The sequence below is a fragment of the Sorex fumeus genome, unplaced genomic scaffold (genome assembly GCF_029834395.1).
Source record: "Sorex fumeus unplaced genomic scaffold, SorFum_2.1 ptg000015l, whole genome shotgun sequence".
Taxonomy (NCBI): Eukaryota; Metazoa; Chordata; class Mammalia; order Eulipotyphla; family Soricidae; genus Sorex; species Sorex fumeus.
This window is the reverse complement of record NW_026606072.1, coordinates 20,925,855-20,938,482: the sequence shown is the minus strand read 5'-3', so window position 1 is coordinate 20,938,482 and position 12,628 is coordinate 20,925,855. Positions and strand designations below refer to the sequence as shown.

The 12,628-nt window shown below is 40.7% G+C and overlaps 1 protein-coding gene across 1 annotated transcript in view; it reads left to right on the top strand.

The window, feature by feature from the left end:
• Nucleotides 1-12,628, top strand: part of ITGA2 (integrin subunit alpha 2) — an 84,724-nt gene that overhangs the window by 55,881 nt on the left and 16,215 nt on the right. The window contains exons 17-23 of the mRNA XM_056112031.1: nt 2,118-2,269; nt 6,225-6,335; nt 7,085-7,167; nt 7,754-7,895; nt 10,421-10,513; nt 11,087-11,163; nt 11,249-11,332. Coding sequence (XP_055968006.1) covers nt 2,118-2,269; nt 6,225-6,335; nt 7,085-7,167; nt 7,754-7,895; nt 10,421-10,513; nt 11,087-11,163; nt 11,249-11,332 — 742 coding nt within the window. The remainder of the gene's footprint in view (nt 1-2,117; nt 2,270-6,224; nt 6,336-7,084; nt 7,168-7,753; nt 7,896-10,420; nt 10,514-11,086; nt 11,164-11,248; nt 11,333-12,628) is intronic.

Sequence of the window (12,628 nt, the reverse complement as noted above, 5' to 3'; positions counted from 1 at the left end):
TGGGCTCCTCAGACATGGGGTCTGGGTTTGGATACCCATCTGTTCTCTCTAAATGGTAACATTCTAACAGAGGATTGTCATCTTTGTGCCATAATCATAGGCACCCACAGATTTGCTCTGAGTTTCTTCCTACCAAAAGTTGCCTTACTTAAAACCATGGGAACATGGAAGTATTGACTATATGTCTACAAAGTGTCGTTTTAGAACAAAGAACCAACGTTACTCCAATTCTTAAAGAATAGCATGAAAAGAGAAAATGTAAAACAATATACGTTGTGCCCAGTGTCTTCAATTTGCCAAATTACCCAGAGAATGAGTAAAAGCCTGTTGAAAGCTCTGTCAGCTACTCAAAGCAATTACATGTAAAACTAAAAATACTGAAGTGGATTATTTGCTATGGTTCATCTAAGAAACACAACACAGAAACCAGATTTACCTCTTGGCAGGTTTTTCATATTTTCCTACTTTCAGATCTAGTGCACATTTGTTATTTCACTTTGAGTAGCCGATCTCTCATCTATCTAGATCATCATGATAATTGAATTAAAAAAACTGTGACTGTGTGAGAGTAAATGAAAGGTGCAATGTAGAATGACTATCGTTAACAAATATGTTTTCTATATTTGAAAGTTACCATGGTAGATTTCAAAAGTTCTCACCACACATGCCAACAAAATTTAACTGTGAGGTAATGGATGTGTTAGTCAACTTTATTTTTGGTAATTATTTTATAATACATTCACTAAAATACAACTATTTGAAATAGAATCAATTATATTATATATCAAATCTCAGTGCTGCTCTTCTTAAATGTTCACATAGTGTTTAATTATATGTCAATAAAGATGGGAGGAAAAAGAGTGCCTAGTCTGCTGATGGACTTCAAAAATCATTGGTCAGTAGAAAGGGCTGGCAGGTGAGTGCTCCACGTTCCGATGGTTATTCACCCTTCTGTTGCTGAGGACCCGGCTGTCAGAGAATTTCTTTCTCTTGGCTCACTGTCTGGAGTGAGCCTTGGGCCAGTCCCAAGCCTCTGCTATGGAATTGCTTTGGCACTAATATTTTTGTAAGACGTAAATCCGATCCTCTCACTGTAGAATGTAAATTTATAAAGCATATGGTCTCTGTTATTTATTTCATCCAGTGCACAATCTGGTTTAAAGTTAATAGTATAAAAATCACTTGTTGCCTCTGCGGCTCTTTCCCATCCACATCTCTTGTCATTTTTTCTATTAAGAAGGTTTTTTCAAGGGGCCAGAGATATATAGCAGGCTTGCTACAGTGCACACAGCTTGCATTCAACTGATCTATATTCAGTCCTCAGGACCCAATAAGGTCCCTTCCCAGGAGGGATCCCTGAGTGTAGAGCCAAAAGTAAGCCCCGAGTACTGCCAGGTGTGACCCAATTTAAGAAAGAAAGGGGAGCTGGAATGATAATACAACAGGTAGGGCATTTGCCTTACACGTGGCGGACCTAGGTTTGATCCTTGGCATCCCATATGGTCTCCTGAGCACTGCCAGTAGTGATTCCTGAGTGCAGAGCCAGTGGTAACCCCTGAGTATTGCTGGATGAGAAGGAAGAAAGGAAGGGAAGGAGGGAGGGAGGGAGGGAAGGAAGGGGGGAAGGAGAAGGTACAGTGACGGACTTGTGGATGATAAATAACATCTGTTCCTACCCATTCCCTAGGTGTGTGAATCCCAGTGAATTAGTTTACATCTTTTGTTCATTATCTTAAAAAATATGATATTATACACTTCCCTGGTTTATTGAAAAACTTGTATAAGGTAAAGTATAAGAATAGGTTTAACTGTAGACACTCAATAAATCTGAGGGATTATTTTGACCAAGTTTAACTAGTAAACTTCCTGATGGCAAGTCCTCTGCTTCAAATCAGGTTTCTCTGAATGAGAGAATACTTTGTTTCCGTGGCAACATACATCCTTAGAGCCAGAATTACAAATTCCTTGGACTAGCTGTGGTTCACAGTCCTTCAACATAAGAACTGCTTTGATGTTTTCCTAAAGCCAAAAATTTCATCCAGTAGACACAATAGAGTAAGGATGTGCTTTCCTAAAAGTTTATTTACAATAACATTTCTTTATGATTTGTATCATAGCCATTAAGTATAACATCACAATAGATGCAGATCAGTATTCATCCAGAGTCACATCCAGGGGACTATTTAAAGAAAATAATGAGAGGTTCCTGCAGAAAACTTTGATGGTACGCCAAGCCCAGACTTGTTCTGAGTTCATCATCCACATACAGGTGAAGCCTCAATTTAAGCTCTTTTCATTTCATAAAGACTAATGACTAGTGAACATCTAAAATGAATCTTATGGTTTATAAAATGTTTACCCTTATAAGTAATGCTTTTCTTCTCTAAATCTGTGAATAGCAAACTTCCTTTGTGAAAATATTGTTGTTACATAAAGTTAGTAAAGTAAGTAAAAGTAAGTAAAGGCCCTCCCGTTGATCATCGATTTGCTCGAGCGGGCCCAGTAACGTCTCCACTGGAGACTTTGTTGTTACTGTGTTTGGCATATCGAATACGTCACGGGGAGCTTGCCAGGCTCTGCCATGCAGGTGATGTGAGGGCGATCTGGCTGCGACATCTGTCACCCCATTGATCGCCAGGGTTGATTCGACTGATCTGGCTGGCTAGGCGGGTGTCCCCTTCCTCCCTCACCGCTCCATGTGCGTCCCTCCCTAAGCTGCATGCTCGGTCAAGAGGACGGCCTTCCCCGATAGAGACGGACGGGTCTTCGGTCGAGGGTATACATAAAGTTAGTAGCTTAATTTATTTATGATTACAGTGAATAGGGTGAAAATTAAAGTTTAGAAAGAAATCAAAGACCACTTTCTTACATGTTTAACAAGAAATGTATTTTATAAATTATAAGAATATTTATCTTTCAAAACCACACAATGTTACTTGAAAGTGCAATTTAATCAGGAGACCATTTTCAAATGAGGTATTCATGAACTTTCCTAGAATAAGGTTTTCATAGTCTAAAGTGCATAAGAAATGCTGAAAGACTGTTTATAAAGTATGTCTTCTGCATATCCACATTCAGAGATTTGGATTGAAAGTTCAGAGGTAAGTTTGCTGTCACCTCTGGATATTTCTGATGTCTGAAGATAGTATGATCAGCTCTTCAAAAATACTATTAATAGAGTTGAAAAAACATAAAGCTAATAAATGGACTAAATCACTGGAGCTGTTTAAGTATTCAAATCAAAAATTTCTTGTTTGGAGCTGGAGCAATTGTACAGTGGGTAGGGCATTTTCCTTGCACTCAGTGGACCTGGGTTCAATTCCCAGCATCCCATGTGGTCCCCTGAGTACTGCCAGGAGTAATTCCTAAGTGCAAAGCCAGGAGTAACCCCTGTGCATCACCGTGTGTGACCCAAAAAAGAAAAAAAATTCTTGTTTGTACAGTAAATGTTTTATTGTAAAGATGTCAATTAGGCTTATTCAGTCTGTTCTCCCTGAATCAGTTGTCTCTGTCTATGCTTGCTTACTTGCTCTTTCAAGCTTGTGTTCTCTTGAACAAGTATTCCGTTCCTTTGCCTCCTCACACATTTCTTAGTGAGTCTTGTTGAATAAAAACTATATTGCTTAATTTAAAAAAACATAAAATATGCAGTTATTTGCTCGAGCGGGCCCAGTAACGTCTCCATTGGAGACCTTGTTGTTACTGTGTCTGGCATATCGAATACTCTCGGTAGCTTGCCGGGCTCTCCGAGAGGGGCGGAGGAATCGAACTCGGGTCGGCCATGTTGGCCGCTTGTAAGGCGAACGCCCTACCCGCTGTGCTATGTCAGTTATACAGAGTTTATTAAGAAACAAAAACAGTCTTCCAATTTTTCCTGTTTTTTTTTTTTGCAAGGTAGTGGATAGAATTAAACATATATCACAGTCTGGGAGAATGAAGACAGCAAGGCTGCTGCTCACCTATATATTCTGAATACTCTCATGTGTGCTACTAAACTTATCCGCTAAGAGGTAGTTTCAGCTCATACCACTCTCATGTCAATACCCAAACCCACCCCGATGCCTGTCCTCCAGTATATGTTTCCAGCAGAAAGCCATTTTAGGAGCCATACCCTCCACAGGCTTCAAGTCACAGGAGTAGGTTCTGCTTGTGCATGGACTCAGTGAGAATAAAGAGAACAACATGTCAGGAAAAGGCAGATTTAAGTTTTATAATTGATCATTTGTACAGATAAGAATGAAGAGCTGGGGGCCGGAGAGAGAGTACAGCGGGTAGGTGTTTGCCTTGCATGTGGCAGACCCAGGTTCTATCTCCGGCATCACATATGGTACCCCGAGCACCAGGACTAATTCCTGAGTGCAGAGCCAGGAGTAACTCCTGAGCACTTCTGGGTGTGGCCTGAAAACAAAAATCAAACAAAAAAAATGAAGAACCAGGGAATTCTACTTAGGAGAGTATTCCTGAGGAAGCCTCACTGTGGTAGGCCTTTCCCTTTTCATTCTCTTCCGTTTCTCTTCTCTTAAATAATTCAGAAAAATATAAAAAGAAAATATAAAAAGAAAGAAAATGAGAGAGAACAAAAGGGAATGCCCTGCCACAGAGGCAGGGTGGGATAGGGGGGATGGGGGATGGGAGGGATACTGGGATCCATGGTGGTGGGAAATGGGCACTGGTGGAGGGATGGGTATTTGATCATTGTATAATTGAAACCCAAGCACAAAAATTTGTAAGTCTGCAACTGTACCTCATGATGTCTCACTAATAAAAATAAAAAATAAATAAATAAAAGGAGACAACATAGTTAATAAAAAAATCCACTTATGAAAGTCAAACATAATAAAAAGAAGGAAAATGTATTTGTAGAAAACCAGGTAGATGACATTTGCACCCCTGTTTGGGCATTTGTATATTTATCAATGGACATGAATCCTTAAAAACTAGACGTGGCCCAGGCCTCCTGGAACTGCTGAAGTCCTGTACCTCAATCCAATAGCAATATGGAGGAGAACTTATTTATTTGTTTGTTTATTTATTTATTTATTTATTTATTGCTTTTTGGGTCACACCCAGCAATACACAGTGCACAGGGGTTACTCCTGGCTCTACACTCAGGAATTACTCCTGGAGGTGCTCAGGGGACCATATGGGATGCTGGGAATCAAATGGAGGTTAGCCACTTACAAGGCAAACGCCCTACCCGCTGTGCTATCACTCCAGCCCCAGGAGAATTTATTCTTGTACCTGGGTCGCATCAACTTTAATGACTGTCAGGAAATGTATGCAGCATCTTTTATGTGCAAGGAACAGTGCAGTATCTAACAGTCAGCCAGGCTCTAACTGGAGGGTTCAGTTTTGGATGTGTGCATCATCCCTCTGGTTGCATAGAACAGCTGGATTCTGACTGAAGGAAGAGAGTCCTCTCATGCATTTTCTGACTGCTGGCCCTGTATCTTCCCTTCTTAGTCCTAATATTCTCTTCCAGAAATTTTTTCAGGAAACCCACGTACCTATGAATCGTAGCAAGAAGAAAGGCATATCCAACCACCAAATTACCTCACTGTCACTGTCACTGTTCTCCCGTTGTTCATCAATTTGCTTGAGCGGGCCCAGTAACGTCTCCATTGAAGACTTTTGTTGTTACTGTGTTTGGCATATTGAATACATCACGGGTAGCTTGCCAGGCTCTGCCGTGTGGGTGAGATACTCTCGGTAGATTGCCGGGCTCTCTGAGAGGGGCAGAGGAATCGAACTTGGGTCGGCCATGTTGGCTGCGTGCAAGGCAAACACCCTACCGCTGTGCTATCGCTCGGACATAGCATTAAATTTATATCTATGTATAATAATACATATAATTATTTGTATATAGTAATGGGGTTACTGATGAGAAATAACTGCTGCTTAGCATTTTTACTGAGGCCAAGTCTCTTCAAGTTTCAAGCTCCTGGCAATGCTCAAGCCTGGCTCTGCACTCAGGAATTACTCCTGGCAGTGCTCATGGGACCATATAGGATGCTGGGGATTGAACCCTGCTCAGCTGCTTGCAAGGCAAACTCACTACCAAATGCACTATTGCTCCAGCCCTTCTTAACAGCAGAGATGCTAAGAGTAGAATTAAGACGGAAGAGAAGGAGGCAGAGGTCTTGAAAATTCAAGAACAATCCACAAATGGATCATTTTCTTTGGAGTCATTTTGAAGTACCCTCACAGTCTGTGTCCATGTCCAGGAGCCCTCTGATGTTATCAGCCCAATGGATCTGTGCGTGAACGTCAGCCTGGCAAACCCAGGCACCAGCCCTGCTCTTGAAGCCTATTCGGAGCCAACCAAGGTCTTCAGCGTGAGTACAGCAGCTTTGCCTTTCCTAGAGTTCAGGTTCTCTACCAAAATTATGGTCACTGCAGGAGAATTAGAAAGATAGCTAGGATATGACTTTTATATATTTAATTTTCTAACGAAACAACTACCACATGATGTTCACCAGCAAGTAAGTTCTATAAATTCAGACATTCAACTTTTCAGTTCCTTACTCCACTCTTGGCCCTTCAAGCAATGCCTGATCCACTTTACATATTTAATAAATATTTTTAAAAGAAATAAATTGTAATAAATAAGACATCTTGGATACCATGCCTAACTTCTACGAAATTTTCTGTCACTCTCCACAAGGAGTTTCATATTCCTACCTCAGACAAATCATCTTTGAATTTTGGAATTTATTTTGGGGGGATTGGGCTACCCTCAGCAGTGCCCAAGCATTTTTCCATTCTCAGTGCTCAAGAGTCACTCATGGCAGTGCTCAGGGGCACCTGTGGTACTGAGGATTAAATCTGGATTTCCTTCATGCAAAGCATGTGCACTCCCTTTGAGTTTCTTCCACCAACTTCCTGACATTTCCCCATATTTCATTTTATATGTACTCTGATTATGATTGCAATGTTACTAAACATGTCTATGTTCCTAGAGCATTGGTTAGTTTTGCACATTGTTTTGAATTTTATGTAAGTGGAACAATAGTATATAAGTGACTCCACAGTCAGTTTTACAACTCAAGAGATAACGTCTGGAATTATTTTTCCTCTCTGGCAGATCCCTTTCCATAAGGACTGTGGAGATGATGGACTTTGCATTTCTGATCTAGTTTTAGACGTCCAGCAGCTGTCAGCTACTCAGTAAGCCTCAGAGTGAATGGAAAATTAAGATGTACTGCATGAGTCAAGTGAACAGTGATGGACTGTTTTTCTATGAATGAAACATTCTTAAATATTTCAGGATCTTTAAGATTTAAATTTCAAATAAGAAATTAAAATTCATTTGAATCAAACAATATGAAACATAAAGCCATTTGTATCTGAATGTATCTTTTCCCTGTATTGTCATCATTAGAAGCAACAAAGGAGAAAATTCAATAGCACTGATCTTCATTATCAATAACATTTTATTGTGAAGACATGTCATGATTATTATTCAGCTTTCTCAATGTTCCAAGGAACTCCAAATATCTTATTTATTTTTATTTCTTTTTCATTTGGGGGCCACACCTGGTGATGGTCAGGAGTTACTCCTGGATCTGCATGCAGGAATTACTCCTGCATGGGATGCCAGGGATTGAACTGGGATCAGCTGCTTGCAAGGCAAATACCCTACCCCCTCTGGCCCCTTAACAACTTATTTTTAAAATAAGTGAAGAACTTGGAATACCTCTGCCCCAACCCCATTTTTTAACATTAATTACTTCTGTTTTTTCACTTTTAACAGAGAACAGCCCTTTATTGTCAGCAACAAAAACAAGAGGTTAACATTTTTAGTGACACTGACAAACAAAAAGGAGAGTGCATACAACACTAGGATTGTTGTTGACTTCTCAGACAACTTGTTTTTTGCTTCCTGGACCATGTCGGTAGGTGAATATCCTTATACTAATGCAGTTGGGTCATTTTACATTTGTCCATTACCAGCTTCCTTGAGCTCAGACCTCTTCCTCCTGACCATCTGCAAAAGTCCCTTCTCCCTCGGCACTCAGTCCCAGCTGTGACTCCGAACTAGTTAAACTGCCAGAGAACATAGCCTGGCTCTGCATCTAGATAAGTTCTGCTTCCATCCTGGGTCAGTTTTTCCTTTGCCCTTAGACTTGGCCGCAGTCACCAGGCACTCCCGTGATTATTCTCCCCCGTCTGTGTAATGTGCTACTGCAGACATTATGAGCTGCACTTGTCTCTTGCCACAGCTCAGCTCTGAGCTTGGGAAACACTGCCAGGAGGATATGTTCCAGGAGGCAGGCCCTCGTGTTCATTTGATCACTATACCAGAAGCACACTTGACCATAAATGCCTCAGTTCTCTCCTCCACTACCATGTATGCAACAGAGAAGGGAAAAGCTGTGATTTTCCAAGTTCATGACTTCATTTATATCACCCTTTTAAAATATTCACCATTATTGAAAATACGGATTAGAGAATGGTTTCATCCAGTTAAAAGTTAACATGAGCTTCACAGATTTAGCATAAGCTTTGTTGAGTTGACTAAATTGCCTATATCTAACAACTTTTAAAAAATTTTTATTAGTGAAACACCATGAGGTACAGTTGTAGACTTACACATTTTTGTGCTTGGGTTTCAGTTATACAATGATCAAGTACCCATCCCTTCACCAGCTCCCATCCTCTACCACCACGGGTCCCAGCATCCCTCCCACCTCCCATCCCCCCCATCCCACCCTGCCTCTGTGGCAAGGCATTCCCCTTTGTTCTCTCTCTCTCCTTTTGGGTGTTGTGGTTTGCAAAAGAGGCATTGAGTGGCAATCATATTTGGTCTACAGTCTACTTTCAGCATGTTTCTCCCATCCTGGGAGAATCCCCCTAACACCCTTTATTTGGTGCTACCTTCTGTATCTGAGCTCCCTTTTCCCCTAGCATGTGTGGCTAGCCTCCAAGCCATGAAGCAAAACTTCTGGTACTAATCTCAGCCACTCTTGGATGTTAGTCTCCTATTTTGTTACTTTATGTTCCCCAGATGAATGCAATCTTTCTATGTCTATCCCTTTCTTTCTGGCTCATTTCCCTTAACATGATACTTTCCATGTAGTACCACTTGTATGTAAGTTTCATGACTTCATCTTTTCTAACAGCTACATAGTACTCCATTGTGTAGATGTACCAAAGTTTCTTTAACCAGTCATCCGTTTTCGGGCACTCAGGTTTTTTCCAGATTCTGGCTATTGTAAAGAGTGCTGCAGTGAACAAACAAGTGCAGATGTCACTTTGAGTATACTTTTTTGCCTCTCTGGGGTATATTCCCAGGAGTGGTATTGCTGGGTCAAATGGGAGCTCAATTTCTAATTTTTGGAGAATCGTCCATACTGTTTTCCAAAAGGGCTGAATCAGTCGGCACTCCCACCAGCAGTGAAGGAGGGTCCCATTTTCGCCACATCCGTGCCAGCACCAGTTGCTTTTGTTCTTTTGGATGTGGGCCAGTCTTTGTGGTGTGAAATGATATCTCATTGTTGTTTTGATCTGCATCTCCCTGATGATTAATGATGTAGAGCATTTTCTCATGTGCCTTTTTGCCATTCGGATTTCTTCTCTGAGAAAGTTTCTGTTCATTTCGTCGCCCCATTTTTTGATGGGGTTGGATATCAAACAACTTCTTAACGAGAAGAAATCTGTCTGTCCTCCCATTGTTCATCGATTTTCTCAAGCGGGCCCAGTAACGTCTCCATTGTGAGACTTTGTTGTTACTGTGTTTGGCATATTGAATACGTCACGGGGAGCTTGCCGGGCTCTCCGAGAGGGGCGGAGGAATCGAACTCGAGTCGGCCATGTTGGCTGTGTGCAAGGCAAACGCCCTACCGCTGTGCTATCAATGAATCCTTGGGGGTTTTTAACATATAGTAAATGCTCACATATAATTTGGGCTTTATTCCCACTTTGTTTAAAATGAAATTTCAAATACATATTAGGAGAAAATTATATATGAAAGCACCACATTTCTGAATATTTGATTAAAGATATTTTGTGCTTTGAAAATACAAGAAATAGGATTTATTGGGAGGGGGGTGTAAACTTATTCCTGGAGTAAATATTTGGTTTCTTTTTTTCTTATAATTAATAAGTAATTAATTAATAACCATTAAGCTTTACATAATGGTTAAAAATGCATTAGTTACCTGGACAGTACAAGATTTTCAAGTCTTGGGAATAATTAAATTGCTTCATTTATGAACCTAGCTCACTGCTTTGCTCATGGTTTCAGCCTCCTTCACCTTGTTCTCTGTCTCTGTCTCTCTCTGTCTTTGTCTCTCTGTCTCTGTCTGTCTGTATCTCTCTTTCTCTCTCTCTCTCTTTCACACACACACACACACACAGACACATACACACACACACAGACTACATGTCAATTAATCATCCTTGCCTTGGCCTCTTTCAGACTGATGGGACAGAAATACGATGCCAGGTTGCTTCTGCCCAGAAATCAGTTGCCTGTGATGTTGGCTACCCTGCTTTGCATCCAAAACAACAGGTACAACTTGAACTTTATCTTCAGATCCACCCTAGCCCCTCCTGGTCACTAATATGAATTCGTCTACATTACCACCTTTTCTGTTTTATTTGATAGGTGTCTTAGTTTTATTTGACAGATGCCTAACAAAACAATTGGCTTCCTATTGAGAGGACTTTTAAAATCTCTACATTTTAATCTAAGTAATTAATGTAAGTGGGATGTTTTTCCCTTTGTGTGGTTCATTCTAAAGCGCACATACAATGGAAAAAGTTCTTTGATTGTGAATAGGTTTACAGTACACAGTCACAGATATCGCTTGTTAATCTCAGACAAGCAAATGTCACATCAGCCCAAAGCTTTGTAATTCTCTTGAGCAGGTGAGTCTGTGAAGCAATGACATGGAAATGTCAGTTAAACATTGGACCCTACTAATTCTTAAAATGGGACTTGTTCACTCATGGTGGACAGATAATACAGGAACTCAACAATTTTAAAAGTAAAATTCAGAATTTAATTAGTTGAAAATATTTTTTCTTGTTGAACACTGAGGAGAGAGCATCATAATTTGATAAATTTTAATTTCATATACAGGTGACTTTTACTATTAACTTTGACTTCAATCTTCAAATTCTTCAGAATCAGACATCTGTCAGTTTCCAAGCCTTAAGGTAAAGCACAACAAAGTCATGAGTTGATGATGGTTGCTCTTATATTATTTCTTTTTAAGTCATTTCCTAATGTTCCTTACAATAGTGAAAGCCATGAAGAAAATGAGTCCGATAACAGGGTTGACTTCAGACTTCCTCTACTGTATGATGCTGAAATTCACATCACAAGGTATGTCCAGCAGCGAGCACCCTGGGTACCAGCTTTCTCTAGAGTTAATAACACATTTGTTTCATGACTAAATTACTAGTTGGTATGCCCAATTCCTTTTTTTAAATAAAAGAACGTATAGTTTAAGAATATTGTTACAATAGTCTTAAATGTTTACAGAATTAATGGACAAAGTTACTTCACCCCTGCCCCACCCACCACCAAAATGCCCAAGATCTCTACCACTCTTTTTGTATCACTTCTTATCTGCCTCTTAATTCCCCCTTCTACTCTGCTTTATAATTTGAAAATTTTAGGCTGGTTGACTGGAGCGATAGCAAGGGCTGGAGCGATAGCACAGTGGTAGGGCAGTTGCCTTGTGCACGGCTGGCCCAACTGAGCCGGATTCGATTCCTCCACCCCTCTCAGAGAGCCCGGCAAGTTACCGAGAGTACCTTGCCCGCATGGCAAAGCCTGGCAAGCTCCCCGTTACATATTCAGTATGTCAACACAGTAACAAGACTCACAATGGAGACGTTACTGGGGCCGTTCAAGCAAATCAATGAACAATGGGAGGACAGTGCTACAGTGCTACAGGTTGATTTTCAAAAATTTTATGGTCCTCACCCACTAGTGCTCAGGGTTTACTCCTAGCTCTTTGCTCAGGGTACCATATTTAAGGCTGAGGATCAAACCAGGTTGACTTCATGCATGACTGAAATCAACTGGTATCTGTCCTTCTCCCTCTCACTTGTTTCACTTAACATGATACCCTCTGATTCCATTCACATTTCAGTGAAGTGTAAGATTTTATCCTCTCTTACAGCTGTATAATATTTCATTGCATGACTACACCCCACTCTTTTCTTTGTTTGCTTGTTTTGGGACCACACCCAGCAGTGCTCAGGGATCACTACTTCCTGCACTCAGGAATCACTCTTGGCAAGTTTGGAGGTCCACCTGCGGTGCCTGGGATCAAACCTTGGTCACCCTCTTGCAAGGCAAGCACCTTACCCCCAGTACTATTGCTCTAGCCTGACTATACCCCACTCTTTACTTGAGTATCTGAATGAATTTGCTTCCCCATTTTCAATTATAACAGAAATCCCGAGGGAATTCTTGAGCTCCGTGTTTAACAAATGAGCCCTATTTTTATCAGAAAGATCAAATGAATATTATGTTGACGCCACAGAGAAAACTGCAGTTCCTCTGGACAGGAGGCAACCCTTCCCCAAATGTCAAAGCAGAACTTGAGATTCTGAGGAGTTGCTACCAGTTCCTGCTTTGTGACTACATCCTAGATGTCTATATCACATC